This window comes from Amblyomma maculatum, chromosome 1 (genome assembly GCF_055883805.1).
Source record: "Amblyomma maculatum isolate TAMU_Amacu chromosome 1, ASM5588380v1, whole genome shotgun sequence".
Classification (NCBI taxonomy): domain Eukaryota; kingdom Metazoa; phylum Arthropoda; class Arachnida; order Ixodida; family Ixodidae; genus Amblyomma; species Amblyomma maculatum.
Genome location: NC_139344.1, coordinates 143,307,004 through 143,326,664, shown reverse-complemented (window position 1 = coordinate 143,326,664; position 19,661 = coordinate 143,307,004). Strand labels below are relative to the sequence as shown.

The window sequence follows — 19,661 nt, the reverse complement described above, 5'->3', positions numbered from 1 at the left end:
TGGGTGGGTTCATTATGAGAGTACATGCGTATCTATCGAAGGTTATGTCAAACATCAGCCACGAGCGTTACTGTGGCTAATATAAGCCTCTTGCTAAGACTTTTTCGCTGCCTCTTGGAGCAAAATTCAAAATAATGAGTTTCTCACACATTTTTCAATCGCACTACCAAACTCGTGAGGAAACGGTCGTATCAGCCATATGAAAATGCATTATTGCAAAAAAAAAAGATTATTATACAGCGGAAAAATGTGGAGTTGTACCAAAGAGATTTTGCACTAACATGCGAGAACATTGCCACATTTGTGAAATGGCATCGGATTTCTAGGAGTAAAAGTTTCCAAGGGCGCTAAAGCAGGACTTGCTCATGATCGTGGCAGCCAAGAAACGGCAGCATCTGCCGACGTAACAGCCAGTTCCACTGCGTTTTATTTGTATTTGTGCAGTAGAACCCCGCTATAGTAAATTCAAATATAGTAAAATGAAACTGAAGTTCCAGTTCATCTTAATACATTTTCCCCCTTTATAGTAAATACATTTTTGATAAAAATTGGTTACAGTAAACTGCATCTGGCCACAACGACGCCTTCCCATGAAATGACATTGCCGCATGCGCGTTACCTAAAATCGCGAAGCAAGTTAGAACAAGCATGCAGCGTATGGGAAAAAAAAGAAAAGTAACGCTGTCTACAGGCATGGAAAGAAGGCGGGCACGATCCAGTCAGAAAGCAAAGGAGAGTAAAAATGCAGCGAGGATTAGGGAAGGAAAGAAACGACCAAACATTCACAGCACTGTGCTGCCCGAGGCAGCAGTGGCAAGAACTGGAGGCACGGCATGTGCGGTTTTTCAGTACTTGACTGCCGGGCGCATTTCTCATCTATTGCCTTCTTGCTGACAGAAACAGCAGAAGATGACGCCGTGTTCGTGCAATGCTTTGGTTTTCACATGAAACCAAACTCAGTTGTACTCATAGCCACGTTGCCCTCATGCTTAAGAAGTACTACTTCAACATGTAAACAAAAAATCTTATAACAGAAAAAAAATGGGACGAAGAGATGATAAGAGATGGAAGGTATCCGAGTTTTTTTTTCATTAAAAAAGAGATGTGGTCAGTAAGTGGCAATTAGTTACCAAATGCCAACTTCAGGACCATGTTATCACCAGCCACTGATATAGAAAGACCCTGGTATAGTAAAGATTTTTGCCAGACCCAGTGACTTTATTATAAAGGGGTTTTACTGTATTCATAAAAACCAACTAGTACACGTATATTCTCTAGCACTCAACACGGGTGCTACAACCTCAAATATGGGACACATTCAGAGATTGCTTCTAGGTAACTTGATGCACCAATACTGTCATTCCAGGACATTTCAACAGCTGCCCACCTCTGCTTATGAACAGACTTTCACGATGCTGCCTCAAGTAAATTAAAATCCAGTGCGTGCAAATTGTCTGGCTGACCTCATCTAGCAAGGGGCCACCCTGGGCATTCATGCGAGGTCCACGGTTGTCTTGAGCAGCACGCGCGACTGGAGGGGCCGCTGCTGCGGCAGCAGCAGGTGTCTCTGCCTCTGGGCTCGGTGGGCGTGGAGCACCGGCCTGGCCAGCCACAGGAGCTGCTGCCTGGTGCATGCTGAAATATAGCGCACTAGTTATGCAGATGAAGAAACTAAGCCCGCTGCCATAGCAAACTTAAAATCACAGAGCAAAGCAAGTGTGGACAAAAAGGTAAGGCACAGCTAGTATTTTATGTTCACTGTGCTGCACCGTAGCCTCCAACATTTTCAATGCCCTGTCATTCGCTCCAGCACAGCTGTTCAAAGGTTGTTATATACAAGTTTGGGTTGTGAGCGTCGCTTTGTGAATTGTGCCTAAAACAAGGTGTCCTCCATGATGAAGTGTATTTCCACAACGAGGCGCTTGCATCGTAAGACCCCTACTTCAATGCACTTTGCTAGGGTTCTGTGTGGTGATCTGCATTTACGATTCTTGGATGCGATGTGCGCGGGTCACTTATTCATTCATTGCGGCAAGCACCTAATTTTGTCGTCATACACAAAGCGGCGCTTGTACCCCCACTCTCACTGCAAGTTGAATGCTGAAGTAGAAAAAAATTTGGTGCTTAAGTCAAACTGTGTGCTTGCTCACTTGCATGTTGCTCATACTTGTACACACTTCCTAAGATTAATACCAACTTACCTAGCCACTGAACTGTGGGCTTAATTTATACAGAGATTAAAAATGACTTTTCAATCTCTAAAAGTAAACTGAAATGTGCTGTGGGCTCCAATTTCAAAGGCAAACTATAAATTACTTGTCTGGGTACCTGCCAGGCAATGCTATAAATGATCTTGCTTAGGCAGAATATCTCTGACCAGTAAGATGTGCAGTTCATTGAACAGCTAGCATCACAACATTTTCTGTGAGACTGCTACATACCTTAAAAAAGAAGGAAGAAAAGAACATTATTGCGGTTGAGGACATACAATCGAACCCGGTTATATCGAACCCGGATATATCGAATTTTGGTTATATCGAACTCACGGAATATCCCCTTGAAAATCCCATGTAAAAGTATAGGAAAGCCGCGTCATATATCGAACTCAATTTCACCGGTCGTTCGATATATCGAACTCCGCACCACGCACTGGAAAGTGTGCTTTCCCCAAAGACGATCGCATCACGCTTGGCCGTTTGCCGCGTGACGTTTTCAAGCCACGCGCGGAAGGAATGAGAGGGGACAGTTCTGGACAGCGCCGCGCCCATTCCCTAAAGGCGCGCGCATCTGCAGTTATTGTTTCCCGCGCGCCAACACATGACGTTTGCAAGCCATGTGCGTGGGTGTGCCCATTCTTTTGCCGAGCCATCTCTCTCCTTCAGCACGCGCTACGCATGCGCCAAGCCAGCTCAGCCCGTTTTCAGACAGACGTCGGACGCTTTCTCCAGCGCGTGTTGCGAACCCTCTGCGCGCGGCGGCTGACATGGCTATGGCGCCTGCGGACGTTAAGAAGCGGCAGCTCTCTGTTTTTATTTTATTTTATTTATTTTTTTTTGCGAGAGTCATCCTTTCTTATCGTTGGGCTGTACGCGCGACGTAGCGTAAGATATGGCGGCTGCGGACGTTAAGAAGCGGCAGGCTTTTTTTTTTTTTTTTCTTTTGGCGGGAGCCGTTTATCTTTGCATGTATGAATCAACGGAAGCACGCGGTCTGCTGCTGCGATCATGACGCCCGCCCCAAGCGCGGCGTGATAAATCGAACCAGGCTTGTGCAATTAAGCCATCACGGGCACTCTGCCAAGTTCGCTCCCCGCCACCGGAGGAGCTATAAAAAGATAAACGCGCCTTGACGTTATCACTGCGCAGCATCTTGGCACGCTGCCAAGAAATGAGCTGCGGATGCGACGACCGAAACGGAGTGACGCGCGCCATACAAATGCAAGCGAAAACGCTCGCGATTTCTGCCGCAGCGACACAGAAACCTTGTATTGAGCTGTCGCGGTGGCTCGAGCGGCAAGGGGGACGCAGCTCTAACAAGTTTGAAAATTTTCGCTCTGTCGCTGCCGCTCGTCGCTGAGATCGCTCAATCGCTTGCATGTGAGCGAGCTGGTCTTAACGCATTTTTTTTTTTTTTTCAAATTCTCGGGTGAAAAAGTGGAGGGTGGGTTCATTATGCGAGTGGATTGATGAGGCGACACACGCGGTATCGTTTTTTGGCATCGTAAGTGCCGTCACAAGCCGATTTTTGTATATCGAATGATCGATATATCGAACTATTTCACGATCCCCTTCGAGTTCGATATATCCGGGTTCGACTGTATAGACTGGAATCGCAAATTCACTTAAGAGCATAGACAACAAATTTTGGTTGTATCTTTCTTGTTAACAATATGCAAAACATTACTGTACATGGAGCACCACGTGGTTTATGTCTACAACCACTAAATAATTTATCATGGTGTCTACCAAAGTGCTTTTTTTAAATTCCCTTACTTTTCCAGGTTTTCCCTGATGATTTCAATTAAATTCCCCAACCCAAGACCGGAAAACTAGTTCTGACTAGTGACATCAAAACGTAATATATTGCAAGATAGACATTTTGCACAATGAAAAATATTTTATTCAAGACCGCTGTCAGAGAGAAAAAAAACAAACATTGGTCAGCTCTTTTAGGGACCTTGTTTCAGATAATTCCTTCCTCAAGACAAGCACCCTGCCACTGTGCATCGTTGATGACCTTTTGCCTCTTCTGTTGAAGATATTTTACAAGAGCAGCCACTCTCCCTTGCTTCTTTCTTTGCAGGCCTTCTTTCCATCGGGCATTGGCACTGCGGACCATTCGCATCATTGTGCTTGTAACCTCAACTTCGACCACTCCTCCAATAGAAGATCCAATGCAGGCTCCTCTAATACATCAAGAGCAACATCGTACCCCATATATCATACATCAAGTGTAACACTGCCAAAGCTAGAGCTCTTGTTTGCACTCCCCGCTTCCGCGTTGAAAAATAGTGCCTGCTCTTCACGAGAGGAAATAATAGTTGCTTTGTCTGCAAGCTTAATACATCTTACATTTGCCATAAACTCCATAAAAAGCACTTCTTTTAGGGATAAAATATCGGATTCGGTTAATTTGTATGTTTTGTTTGTCATTTTCATTCGTGTCGCGTTTTCGCTGCCCCGCAACCCTGTCAGCGATGCCATCCGCACTGCGCAATGCAGCGACCTCGACTGCCTCTTCGGAGCGGAATTTTTCTATAAGATCTATACTGCAAAGATGTCCAGGCATGCGAGGCAAGTTATTGCAAATGTGTATGCTTGGAATAAAGCCCGTTTTCGCAAAAACCACTCAGCCATGAAACGAGCACGTAGTGACACGCATTTTCTTCTTGCGGACTACTTACGTAGCTTTTGCTGCGTTGCACCTGATGTATGAAACAGTATAGAAAGGGCACCATAGGCCTGTCTTCTAAAATTCGGTCTTCAGCAACTGATAGCATAAAAGCTAATTTAAAGGAAGCATTTTGTCCCCTACTGCATTTTCAACAATGCTGTAGATAGCATACGCTGTCACCTTTTTCGCTTGCTTTACAGAATTCCGCAAACTTCAACAAGTTTGGAACAATACCAAACGCTCTTGATATCACCTTGCTATTCTGAAGCCACCTTACTGGGCAGAACTTCAATGGAAACAGAGCACGTCCCGTGAAGTGGATGTAGACTGCACGACGTGCTGGCACATACTTATTATAGCTCCCACGAAGAAACACTACCAGGTCTCAGCGAGTCATAGTGTCCTGTTTTGAATGCGCTATTAACAACATGGCGTCCACAGCCTCCAATGTCAAGAATTTGATGGGTTTTGGCCCATCCATTGACACTTGTAGTATTTTCGTTTGCTTAATACCTTCTGTGGCTTTCCTAAAAGCAACAGCCAAATCTTCTGCGCTGGTGTGCACCAAGAAACATGAAGTTACGTAGTGCGTGTTCACAGTGGCATCAGTTTGGTCCCAGTACCTGATCAGTACATCCATCTATTCTTTCCGAGTTACTTTGTTGAGCGCCTCATCAAATGCAACCACCAAATAAGGAATGTTAGAAAGATTTGTCGGCAACTTGTCTTGGAAGTATGGTCCAATAACCATGACAAATTGTGTATCAGACTTTGTCCTTTGCAAGCTGCATTTTGGCGGCGACCTCATATGTAGGGAACATCAATGAAAACAGCGAGGCAGAGGCCACCGCTGACCGAAAAGATCCATGGGTCATTACGTGTTCAAGCACCACATGAATTTAGCCTTTGTAACTTCATTCTTCAATAGAAAGCTACTTACTGATGTATTCACAGAGGCGCGAAGTGCTTCCGTGGTAGTGGCTGGACGCATCTCCGGAGTGCTACAAGCACTAGCTCTACATCCGATGAACGAAGCGCTCATTGCCCCTGTGGAAGGGGAGCCGCTATTTGCCACAGTCTCAAAAAAAAACAACAGAGAGACGACCTGGGTCTGGGAAGTGCTTTGCTGAGATTTCATAGCAGCTTGATGTTTCTTACTCTCAGCATGACTAGTGATTGCCCTTTTCCCCATGTTGCTCAAGAACTTCTTACAGCATATTGTGCAGCAAGCGCTATTTGGGTCATTTGGCACAGGCCTAATCCAAATTGCATGTGTGGAGATTTCCGGGTGTGTCCAGTCGGCGTTGAAGCAGCATTTCTTCGACAGCGACATCGTCACGTTCACACATATGTTCACTTCAAGAGCACAGCACAAACTTTCAAACTGAAGGTCGAAATGAACGCGATAGGAAAAATCATAGCGTCCATGCCAAGTGTGCCCACTGCCCAGTTGAAAAACGCAAGAGCAAGAGCGGCAAGAACTATGAACAAATGAAGCACTACGCAAGTGCCTCTGAGCGGACAGATGAAAAACTGTTAGGGGATGATGATACTCTGAGTGATGGCGCGCGCCATCTAGTATAGTGCTGGCGTGTGGCAGCGATCCCTGCAGATGCAGGCGCCTTTGGGGAAAGGGCGCGGCGCTGCCCTAGACCAGTCGTCGCCGAACTGTGCCCTCTTATTCCTTCCGCGTGTGGCTTGAAAACGTCACGTGGTAAATGGACGAGGGTGATGCAATAGTCTTTGGGGATAGCGCACCGTCCAATGCGTGGTGCGGAGTTCGATATATCGAACGACCGGTGAAACAGAGTTCAATATACGACGCAGCTTTTCTATACTTTTACATGGGATTCAAGGGGATATTCAGTGAGTTCGATATATCCGGGTTTGACTGTATATGCTTATGGTCATACGTCAGATTCATGCTAAAGCTGTTTGTGTCTGCGACTTTCTGCTACCAGCACATACAGTCAAACCTCGATATAAGAACACGCATATAATGAATTATTGAATATATAGAACTCCTCCAAATTATTTTTGTCAAACACATGTATTTTTACCTTTCCATAGCAAATGCGATTCGGCATAAAACAGATATAACGAACTTCGATGCCAAGCACTACCTCATTTTAATAGCAGGAGGCAGGCTTCGTTGCACTACAAGTGTGCTGTGCGGCGCAGCGAACGTTCAGGACTACCTCGCAGGCGCTGACAGTGCCACTTCAGCAGCGGCGGCAGTGGCACGATCGAATGTTGCTTTTGCCTTTTTGAGTCTTTTGCATTTTAGTGTTAGCAGCGGCGTCGTGACGTGGCCGTCGTAGCGTTCGGTGGAGGCTGCGTTGGTGGTCGTGTCGAGTGTGCTGCGCGGGTGTGCGTAGTGCTGTGATGGCGGTGAACAAAGCAGCACTGATATTAAAGATCAAGCTCGAGATAAAATCAGGGCCTTCGAAGCAGTTTATAAGAGGAGACTGATTGACACTCTTCTCGTGAAGTTTCGTATGAAGCAGGACTTGAAGATCGACTTGCTGGGAGCATTAAAGCGGCATGGGACTGCGTGAAAGGCGAAACGATTGCCAACTGCCTTCGGCACGCAGGTTTTGTTCCAGCCGAGGCCCGTGCATCAAGTGAGGATGGGGATGATCCCGACGAAGCAGAAGCAGAGCTCCGCGAGCTCGATGAGGCCTGGAACGATTTTTCGCGTCTTGTTGTTGACATGCCTGCAACAATGACTGTAAAAGACTTTGTAGACGGCGATGACATCGCAGCGACCACGGCTGTACTGACGGATGCTGAAATCGCTGCGGAAGATTCTGAACATTCCGCAGACTAAGCTCAGGCTGACCCTGCAGACAATGAGAACCTTCTAACTTCACAAGCAGCGCTTGCTGCATTGGATTTACTGCGCCGCCACTGCAGTGCTATTGAGGGCAGTGAGTTTTCCCTTGTTGAGTGTTTGCAAACTGTGGAACAGGGCGTGACACAAAACGCAATAAACACAAAAAAAAAAAAGCAGGCTGTGATAACGCAGTTCTTAGCGCGTAAATAAATGGACGTGACCCAAGTAAGCACCCTCCGAGTTGCTGTGTCTTCTCCGATCGAACTTTGCTGCTCTTGCATGTATTTTCTACGAAATTTTATACACTCGCCGTGCGATAAATCGGACGCTGATAATTCGGACATGCTCGTTTATTCAGACAGCTCTGCGGCACCGCCACTGGCCCCATAAACATGATGTATAAGGATGACCGATATTTTGGACAGCTTCCAGCTCTATATTCGATAATTCGGACTCCGAGCTGCGCTTTTCTCGGCGGCTGCTTGTAACGCGCAGGCTGCGTGGCTGCGGTGTGTGCAAAATTTTTAAATTCGCCTTCGACCACTGGCTTGTGCGGTCACTTCAACGCGACTCCTGGTAAGAAATAAGGTGCCTCAACCAAAGCTGGAACCAAAGCTGGAGTTTGCTCCGTGAAGTCAGCGCTCGGTTTCTAGCGGAGCGGAGAGGAACTACAAAACCTACGTGCATCCGCACGGCTGTCTGCGGAGTTTGCGCAGCCCGCTCGCTCGGGAGCGTGTGCCACAGGCAGATGCACGTGCAAGCGGAGCGGGAGAAGGAGAGTGAAGACGAGGGGGGATGGTAGTGCGTCTGCATACACAAAGCCGGCGCTCTTTGCCAGTGGGGTTTCTTATTTTTGCCTTTTTCTGTGTCCCGGCTGACATAGAGGCTGGCTGGAAACACGTTTTTTATCGGTGTTTTTGAAAGTGAGAAATTATGATTAATTGATCGCCGCGGATATTGTTTTCAAAGAGTGCTTGTTGGCAGGCTCAGACATTAAAAAAAATTACATGAACGCGAATTCGCTACTCAAAGGCAGAGGCAAGCGACAGGTATTTTGAAGGACTTGAGGCGGCAGCTCTTGATGTCTCTTCCATGTTGTTCAGAGAATGAAGGGTCCAGCCTTCTCGTTGAGAATTGATACGAGTGTACACAATGACGAGCGCTCCGGGCGCTGGTTGGGGAGCTTCCTTTTCATTTGTGACTGCTCACTTGAAAGGGGCCTATTCAACTCTTTGGGGACAGACGTTTTAGGCGATGCTGCCGGCGCCCTGGTGCCTGTTTTCAGCGTGTTTAAGACGCGTTCTCTACAAGGGCACAAAGCATGCCGCCTTACCCTTTGGTTCCTGCTGACAGCGGTCAGGGAGAGTTCGGTGCTGTGGCACTGCCATCCGAAATCAATTACCTATCTACCTATAACGATGAGGGGTTTCTTAACGACCTGGGCCACTGTTGAGAAGCCGAGGCATGCCATTTTTGAGGCAGTTTCCTCTCTCCAAGAGACGAAGAGCGAGGAAATGCCTGACGACTTTCCATGCAGGCGGGGACATCTCTCCACGGAAACATTTGTCTTCTTAATTCCACAGCTACGCTGTGCAATTCCTAGTTCAGTTATCTCCTCTAGCGAATGCGCAGTCTTAAGCTCCCGAAGCAGGATCACGTATGAGGATAGAACGATTGACATATGTGTTTTCCCTTTATAAGCGCCGAGTGATGGCATTAATGACGTATATCTGTTTCTTAAGGCCGACTTAGTTCCACGATGGCTGCTGCGGCACCGCCAGTTACAAACAGAGGTGCGAGATACGAGCGATACTAAAAAAGAAAAAAAAAAAAAGAAAAAAGAAAGAAAAAAAAAAGAGCCCGCAACCACCGTTTCAACATGAGTTTTGCGAAAAAGCGCGCTGTCCCTTTTTCATTCCAGTTATTTTTTTTATTTTCCCCCCTTTGTTGGAGCGTGACGGCGGCCAGAACGCGGCCGGAGGAGGCGAGAAACAACCGAGCGCGTGCGCGCAAACACGTGCTGGAAAGCAGCGCGGAGCAGACGACAGCATGCTTTTCGATGCAGCAGGGAGCAGACGACACAGCCGAACTGCGTGGAGGTTTTGACAGGGTCTTCATAGAGGGCGCTGACGCAAAGAGTGGCGCAGCAATAAGCGACTACAGCCTCCGGTATCGGCGAACGGCGCGCCGTCGGCATTGGCGGAGCTGATCGCGGAGGACACGGTGTGACAGGACAGTTGCAACGGGAGAACAGCAGGCGGCACTCGACTACTACTTGCTTTGTCTTGCTTGCCCCTGGGGCGTGTTTGGCCTCCCCGCGTCCTCGCCACCAGTTTGTGCTCGTTTGTTCAATGCCTCGTGCGTGAGTAGAGTTGTGCTAGGTTCTTTCAAGTGGCCATACGACAACGTTTCACTTGAGGTTGACAACGACAGGCCACGGCAAATGGCGCCAACGGTGCCTTCGCAGTCCGTGCCGACGGCGGCAAAATGTGGGAAATAAATACACGACGCTGACAATGGCAAAGAAAGCAGCCATAATACAGCAAGTGCTAAGCGGCCGTTCACAAGTCGAAGTTGCCCGTGAGTTCAGCGTCTCTAAGCAAACGATATCGGACTATATGAAGGATAGGTCCAAGATTCTTGAGGCCATGAAGAAAACAACAGCTGAACAGAAAAGGCTACGACAAGGCCTTTACCCAAGTTGGAGCGTTGAACATCTGGCTTAACGCTACTGTCGCTCAGAGTGTTCCTGTTTCTGGCCACCTTTTGAAGCATAAGGCTGAGACCCTCACACTGCGGCTTGGCATCGAAGGATTTCAGTTCAGCGACGATTGGCTCAGGAATTTCAAAAAGCAGTTCGACCTCGCCTTCAAAAAAATGTGCGGTGAAAGTGGTGCAGTGAGTAGTATACTGGTCGCAAACTACCGCAGTGAAAAACTTGAAGCGTTGCTTAGCCGCTACTCGCCAGACAACACTTTTAACGTCAATGAGACGGGTCTTTTTTATAAGCTGCTTCCAGATAAAACACTTGCCCTGTCCGGAGAACCTTGTCACGGCGGCAAGCTTAGTAAGGAACGCCTCACTGTTGTTGTTGGAAGCAACGCTTCGGGGATGGAAAAATTGCCGCTGCTGGCAATCGGCAAGTCAAAAATCCCTAGATGCTTCAAAGGAACAAGGTATCTGCCTGTCTGGTACAAGGCGAACTGTAAGGAATGGATCACTCAACAGTTGTTTCAACGGTATCTACGCAAGTTGGACCAAAAGTTTGAGTCGCAGAAGAGCAAAGTGCTGCTGTTTTTAGACAACTGCAGTGCCCATGCCCCGATCAGCAATCTGAAAGCAATTGAGATTGAATTCTTGCCGCCCAACACTACCAGTGTACTACAGCCCATGGATCAAGGTGTGATCAAGAATTTAAAAGTGCTCTATCGTTCCCGCCTGCTGCCCTGCATGGTGCTGTACTTAGACAATCAGAAAAAATACAATGTGGACTTGTTGTCGGCCATAAGCATCCTTGCCGACGCATGGAAGGCAGTGTCGGCGGACACAATCAGTAACTGTTTCAGTCATGCAGGATTTGCCTTCGGTGCCGAGCCCGATGCCGCAATCGCAGAATCACCGCCTCATCTGCCGCCTCCTACAATGAGCTCCAATGAAGAAACCATTGACGACCTGCGCAGCTGCGGCTTGCCCATTCCAGCCGCCGTTACATTTGAAAACTTCGCAGATGTTGACGGCGTGGTGTCGTCGTGTGCCGAACTGAGTGACGACGCAATAATTGATCAAGTGCTCCCTCCGTTGGACAGTGACTCCGACTCTGATGAGGACGTTGCGTGTGCTGTGGAGCCCTCGCACACGGATCTGACTCGAGCTTTTGCAGTCCTCGCATCAGCGTACAGTGACAGCATGACACTAGTGGACATACAGACAGATTTGGTTGCACGTAAGCAGAAGTGCATGCAGCAACGCATTGACAAATTCTTTCCAAAACAGGCGCCCTAAAATGTAAATAAAAAGGTATTTTTTGCTTCATTAATTTTTTCGGACGTTCGATATTTCGGACTTTACATTTCCCGTGGAGTCCGGATTATTGGTAGTTGACTGTACTATGAATTATGAATACAGCAAACTATTTTCAGATTTTTTAACTGTTCGTTATAACGAGGTTTCACTGTACTGCTTACTGCCCCGAGTACAAACTAGGCAAGATGCTCTGCTACATGTGCATGTGACAGTGGGGAGACTGGTTTATTTTTGTGGCCATGAGGAAACAAAAGTGGAATGGCACTGATGCGTGTATGCTGCAGGCTACTATAGATCCAGCACTATCTCTGTGTTGTGTGTCAACATATGTAAGAAAAGGCTAACTGTACACTCAAGTACGTAGAACGTGGTTACAAGCACAGCACAATGCATTATGTTCTGGCCAACCACCCTTTCATTTAAATAAATATCGTAGTTATTCCAATTTAGGCTAGCTTCGATTCTAAGCAGAATTCTGAAAGTTCAAGAACAGGGGAAAAAAAAAGTAGAAACTCCCCTCAAATGCAAGCCGACACCCAAAATAATCTCTGTGGCAAAAAGAAAGCCTTCCAGCGCCTCTGCACCTTAACGAACTCTGCTACTTTCTTTTCAACATTGTGGTGATAGGGGTCCAGAAGACGGTATTCGAGTGGCAGCACAGTTGAACAGCAGTCTCATTTTCTCCAGCGGCAAACGCCAACGCCACCCTCACTATGCCTGGAGATTGGAAAGGCCTTCTGCTGCTAGCACAACTTTCTTTCTGAAAGCAGTGGTGGAGTGAGATGGTTTGTAGGTGTCATTGCATAATCTCAACAGTTAACACATTGTGCACCCAAATGACCCACACTCAGAGCTGGGGTCACGCTACCTCCACGGCTTAAGAACATTGATGCTGATCGCTGATCTGACAGTAGCTTGCATCAGGTAGGTGCTAGAGGCACTGCATGTGCAATAGCTGCGATGGTGATGGTGTAGCCACAACTTCCATTCTAAATCAACTTCAAGTAAATACCGTACAGTCAAACCTCGCTATAATGAACACGGAAATAGCAAATTATCAGATAAACAAACTAAAACTACTGCCAGCGGCTTGTAGCCTCAGAGATCACATCCCCGCGCGTGGTGATCTCGGAGGTCATGAACGGCCATGGCCAAACTCGAGCGCTGCCGCCAAAGTGTGTTTCAATCGCCCGCGCGTTTACGTGCCACGTCATCTAGTGGCAGAGACAAACTAGCACCAACTGCCCATGGCCTCCGAGATCACAACTCTGCATGCGGTGATCTCGGAGGTCATGAATAGCCATGGCCAGACTCTAGCGTTGCCGCCGCCATCGCTGCTTGAGTCCGGCCATGGAACTGCTGACAGGCATGTGTCTGGCATGTGTCATCACCACTGCCTCGTCATGGCGTGAACCCTCGCCGTGCCTTTGCTACTGCGACCAACCCGTGTGCGCGTGTGGCTCCGTCACACAAATTGTGCGTGAAGGCAACATCTCTTAGTACAGTTAAACCTCTATGTAACGAACCTCCATGTAGCGAATTCCTTGATATTACGAAATTTTCCTATTCCCCAACACCGCCCCCACTGAAGTGAATGTATTTGAAAACTCCATGCAACGAACATGTCGCGGCGGTTGACCTTGATATAACAAACTCGAGGCGCCGACTGTCTCTTAACTAGTTCTGAATTAGTGGAAATTTGGTAGAACCCCGCAAGTTTCAGGGTGATAAAACACAAACTGAAGTGAGAGGAACGTCTACTATAGCAATGAGTAACCGCAGTTGATACAATGTGCCATGTTTCCGCGCCGACGCCGCATCTCCGTGGCAGATGCAGCAGACTCCGCTGCTTTAGCTGTCGGAACATGGCACTACAATAGTCCATGCTTAACCCTTTCACTGCCGGGATTTTTTTCTCGTCGCTGCACTCCCCCTGCCGGGTTTTTTTTTTTTCATGTTAGTTTCGTGAAAATTTTATGTTAGTAACACACTGCGATGCTCTGCAGGACATGTAAACACTTTTATTCAAAATAACCTTATAGATATTGCACTGAACACAAAAAATGACAACTAATTAACAAAACAATTATTTCCTAATTAGGATGTCAAGGTGTTTAGAAAACTTTTTTGGTGTGGCACTCTTCAAAACAAGGCACCACACAGGCACCGCTATCATTGGAGTCCGAATTCATAAGCAATTCCTGATTTTCTTCGTTTGTCAAACCGCGGACGCACGCGGAACGCTGCCTCGCCATGGCTGCTCTGCCGAGGCCAAGACCAAGAGACGCATCTAAACAAATGCGCCCCATCTGTTGCTTAAAATTTACACATGTTTTATGAATTTATATGTCTTGTCCATAGATGGCGAGACATGCTTGCATTGTTTTTTTTTTTTACACGAGTATAATCGGGAGCGGCAGGGAGCGAGTTAAAACGTCAAAACGAGTATACTCGGGAGAAGCAGGGAGTGTGCATGTGTGGACACACGAGTTATCTCGGGAGTGGCAGTGAAAGGGTTAAGAGCTGCAAAAAAATAAATAATAATAAAAAAAAAGACATGGGGCGAGCAGCGCGTGTCCATCGCTTCCACGCGGTTGCTCACGGGTTCCCGCGCGCCAGGTTACTAGTAGCGGGAACAGCGGAGCGCACTGGTGACGCGAGGCAGAGTTGGTTTCCATGGGCAACGGTGGTGGGCGAGCGCGCGCGGGGCATAGCGGGCCAGCGGCGGCGCCAATGCGCGCCCTCTCCCCCAGGCGAATTCCTCCTCCACCCCTTTCCCCGCTCCCTTGCATCGTGCGAAGCCGCAGAGGAGGTGGAGGCCGGAGGCTGCAGTCGCGCCGCGCTATCTGCGTGATTGCGAAACATCCACTTCTACGACTTCAAATAACCCTGATTTACTGTAAACACCTTCAAGGTGGTTTCCCGTACACCAATTATTAATCTGGTTTTCATTCTACATTGTCCTTTTTGGTTTTCACGTGCAAACTGCCTGTAACGAAAACCTGGATGTAACGAAAAATCGCGAACATTCTACAATTTCGTTATAACTAGGTTTAACTGTATTAATTTTTGCTCTCCAACACTGAACGAAACGAGAGATTTCATGCTTATACCAAGCAATTAATTAAAAAAAATGTGTTTTCGCATTTTCGTGCTGTCGATATTAGCGCACACTTTGTTTCGTTTTATTAGCAAGCTTATTTACAGGAATTTGGGCGCGCACTTTTATAACGAATGTCGGATATAACAAACGTTTTCACCCCATACTACTTCACTATAACGAGGTTCGACTAATTCAAACAAAGCTTTGACTTCCTTTGAGCTAGGCTTATTGAGGTTTAACTTTTAGCATAAACAAAAGTAACTCCTTTAGTTCCTGAGCAAGAAGTTTTTGGTAGAAACAGTGCAGATATTTTATGTAGCAAATCACCCTAGAGACTCGCAGAGGTGACAGGACAACTGCAGCCTCACAAGGTTGGACGAATGTGTACTTACAGATGCATGTACTGGGTAAAGTAGTGTGCATACAGCTGTTGAGCAAGAGCCACCTGCTGGACCAGCTGTTCAGGGCTTGATGTTCCAGGCGGCATGCCCAAAGCAATGGGCATCTGGCCATTCGGCATTGCACCAGGGCTGCAAGAGAATATCAATTTCATGGAGTTAATGTGCATAAGCTAGAGCTAAATGAAGGGAACTGTTAACAAGTTATTTAAACACCCTATACAGGTGAATAAAAGTACAAATAGAGTAGAATCTCGGTGATACGAAATTCAAAGGGAGACGAAAATTTTCGTATCACCCGAAATTTCGTATCACCAAAAAACGAGCAAAATCCGTTTTCAAGCCTTCCAACAGGTACGAAATATTTATTTTCATTGAAAGAAATCGCATATATCCTTCTGCACCTTCTTTTCCGCAAGATCTGATAACAGAGAGTTTTGAAAACTGAAAAATTGGGCCGCTGTCTTCTCCCGCACAGACTAGGAGGTCACGGCGCGCCGCAGAACATCGATGGCGTGCATCGTTTCTGCTGCCGTCGGCGGTGGGTCATCAACGCTTTGGTCGTTGTCATCTTCGTCACTGCATGGAATGCCAGGCTGTGATGACGCTTCCTCCGCAATATCTTCAACCGTGCGGAGACCACAGGTGGCGAGGTCATCATCCCCGGTGACGAAATCGTCGACGCCAAGTTGATTCCAGACATCGATGGGAATCGGGTCTGGCACTTGCGAGGCAGTAGCCACAACGGATTTGAAAACCCCACACTTCGCGAAACAATTGGCGATGGTCGTAGGAACGACGCAATCCCAGGCAATTGCAAGAAAATGCACAGCGTCCAGAAGAGTGATCTGGAGATTCGCGTCCTTCCTTTCAATCTTCGCGAGGAGGCGGCGCACCAACAAAGCTTTGAAATGGTGCTTAACATTCTTTATAATCCCAACATCCAGTGGTTGCAAATGACTTGTTGCGTTCGGGGGCAGGAACACCAACTTACACTCTGTAGTGTCATTTGTTTTGGATGGGCGGTGCACTGGTCCAGCAGCAAAACTATTTTTCTGTTGTGGCAAGACATCTTGCGGTCGAGGTATGTGACGAATTCCATAAACAAAGAAGATGTCATCCATGCTTTTTTGTTTGCCTTGTAGACGTAAGGCAATCGACCGGGTGCTTTAAAGCATCGGGGCTTTTGATATCTTTTCCGATCCGTCGGCGTTGCAACAAAACAAAACTGTGATACAGTGTTTGCTCTTTTGTCCGCCCCGGCAGGCATCGCCTTTAAAGCACAAACTTTTTTCGGGCTGGAGATTGTAAAACAGCCCTGCTTCATCTACATTAAAAACATCACGTGCCTCATGTCCCGCTATGTAAGATGGCAGTGTGGTTGTCATCCAGTCTTCCACGGCGGAGGCGTCGACTTTTTTTCCTTCGCCACAAATGGTCTTGTATGAAAGATTATGACGCACCTTGAACCGGTGAATCCATCCACCGAAGGCCTGAAAATCATCAATTCCAAGTGTGTGCGCGATGTCCGCTGCCTTCTCACGAAGCACTTTTCCATCGATGTTGACGCCAGCAGCCGTGACCTCTCTGAACCACGTTAGAAGAACCTCTTCCAACTTCACATGGTGGGCAGTTTTGACTTCTTTAGAATTCATCTCGAAGTGCTGCACATTCTGCATAATTTGGTCGCGCTGACCAACGATCGTTGACAACGTTGACAGCGGCAGGCCTAGCTCCTTGGCCATGTCAGTGCGCCTTTTCTTGGGCTCTTTGTCCACCTTATTTAAAATTTCCAATTTGTCTTTAAAGGTCAGCGCCTTTCTCTTCCGTGACATTGCAGTATGATGTATCTTTTCACGTTGCCGAGATGAAACGACGCGCTATCAACGCATTGTCAACCTCAACAAATGAGAAAACAAAGCAATGTGTTGCCGCTGCAGCGGAGACTCCGAAAAGCAGAAGAGTGTGGCCTGCAGGGTGGCGGAGAAATGTGGAGAGGGCCGCAAGGCCGTGCGCACAACACCAATAGCAGAAAGCAACAACGTGATAAAAAAAAAAAAAAATGCGGGGGAGGGGAGAGAAAGAGAGAGAGCGGAAGGAAGAGGCAAGATATCGCCGCCTTCCTTCGCCAACTTCGCTGCTGCCGCGGGTTGCCAAGCCGGTTTTTTCCCGCTGTATCTTTTTTTTTCTTCTTTCGTGCGCGTGTGCGTGATCCGTGCTATCAGTGCTGCGCCACTGCGCACGCTTTTCTCGCTGTGCGTGTCTGCCTGGGCCTCGACCGGTTGTGATACCGAAGTTCGTATCACCCGTAGCGAAAAGAAAAAGTGCTCGGAACATCCGATTTTTTGCCCACTGAACGCAATGCAATTCGGCCGGGGAATTTTATGAATTCGTATCACATCGAATTTCGTATCAGCCGAGTTCGTATCACCGAGATTCTACTGTAGAACCTAAGTACTATCATGAAATCAGAGCCACTGTGCAGGGAAGGACCTTTTAAGCAAAGGAGCCCAGTGTTTCGAGCAGGTACCGGAGATAGTCTGTGCAAAATGCTACAGCAATATGCGCGCCGCAAAGCAGCAAAAATACAAATCAAAGCTCTCTCATCCTCCCCGTCGGGAAACCAGCTTCCTCCTTTCTCTACGAGCCACAAGGATGACGTCGTAGTCGAAAACGACATCCATTGGTCAGTCTCACTGTCTGAAGGTGAAGGATGGGTGTCTACCGCTCGCTGCGCGTTTTTCCCTCGCCACGGCCGGGCTGAATCCAGCGGCGCGCGCTCCCTCGCCCATTTTTCTTCTTTTTCTCGCGCACGCGGAGTGCCACGCCCCACCTCCCGCCAAACACGGAGGAGGCAGGGGAATTCGTCTTGCGGAGGCTAGACAACTAGGCAGGAGAGTGAAAAATCTTTGAGAGTAAACGGGAGGAGAGAAGCATGACAGAACCGGGTGATTGCGGTGGCTGTAACTGCATTATTGGTTACTCTTTTCAAAAACATTTTGCGCCCTTGCGTTCTGGGGAGGCGAAGTCTTACAGTCACCGGGGAAGAAAATATTTTCGACCGGAGGGTGGACAGTGGGCCTTTAAGGTGTACACCACGAGACTGCAGAAATATTACGCAAAAAGTGGCAGTACACTCTAAATGGAAACAGCTTGATTACATTGAACGCTTCAAATGGAGCCTCAGGGGACCAGGAAAATATGTTGCATTTATCAGCACTTATATTATCTGCGGAAAAATTGAGCAGAACAGCATAATGCAAGCAGATCTTTTTATGACAGGTTATAAAAAGAGATAACCTGCTTGAACAGAACTAGGGCAAGAGGCATAATCTCAGTGTGTGCTAGAGTGTGTTCATCAGTTGCACCAGTTCATCCCTCGAAACGCAGGCACTGCTCACAGTTTCTTCAGAAGCCCGAGTAAATGTCACAAGCTGAAATAGCCGGAGCACCTACTTCACCAGAACTACACACTTGCACTTCCTCGAAAGGGCCCTTCTCCTGCACTGAATCTGTGATAAAACTCGCTCAGTGACTCTAAAAAAATTGACTCTTGCAAAAAGTATAGTTTGGATGGTGTGCAAAAACCGGCAGCCACAGCTGCACGTCACAGCAGCATGATTTTCTATGTATGCGCAGAAAGGACTGCATCACTAGGCCTAAACACATAGCTACAACCTCTCCATTGATTCTGACGCGTGGAAATGTGCTGACAAAGTGAGACAGCTTGGCCAGGCTGAATGCAACTTGCGGATACCGCATAGGGAATGTGCCATAAAAATCAGCCTTATAGTTGCTATCCATAATATAACCAGTACACTTACTGCGAATATCCGAATATATAATGAATGAATGGTATGTGACAGTCCCATACATTATAAGCAGATTCAACTGTACTGCATTTCAATGTCAAAAGACATAAAATGTATGGGAGAGATATGTTCCAAATATAAATGGCCCCGTGAAAAATTGCCATACATTAACTTTCATATCATGCATTTTCAAATAGAGTATATCAGTTACACTTGCACGTGGTAATGTAACCTGTGCTAAAATTTCATTAAATATGACTAACAAAAACTTACCTGCACTAAGAAATGGCAAAAACGACAAGCAGGCGCATTACAGCTAATATGGCTTTGGTGCAACTGATCTGTACGTGAGGAATGCACCAGCAGTGTTAGTTTGATTAGGCACTGACAAGAAAATATGAGGGTGCTTAATTATCATTATCTCTTAACTGCCTATTTGCTGAGCCAATCTTAGTCATTTTCACTTCAGAGGTTTTTCCGGTGATAGCCAACTTCTGGCCTCTTCCTTGCCCCCCCCTCCCTACACATGAAGAGATTTCTTTATCTCCACATGCCACGGTTGGCAGGCTACAGAGTGACACTGTACCAACACCAGA

General features: G+C 47.2%; 1 protein-coding gene across 1 annotated transcript in view; it reads right to left on the bottom strand.

Annotated features, from left to right (window-relative positions):
* Herp (Homocysteine-induced endoplasmic reticulum protein) overlaps positions 1 to 19,661 on the bottom strand; it is a 52,137-nt gene that overhangs the window by 25,974 nt on the left and 6,502 nt on the right. Inside the window, exons 6-7 of the mRNA XM_084589157.1 lie at positions 15,248 to 15,385; positions 1,464 to 1,635 (exon numbers count right to left, since the gene is read on the bottom strand). Coding sequence (XP_084445283.1) covers positions 1,464 to 1,635; positions 15,248 to 15,385 — 310 coding nt within the window. The remainder of the gene's footprint in view (positions 1 to 1,463; positions 1,636 to 15,247; positions 15,386 to 19,661) is intronic.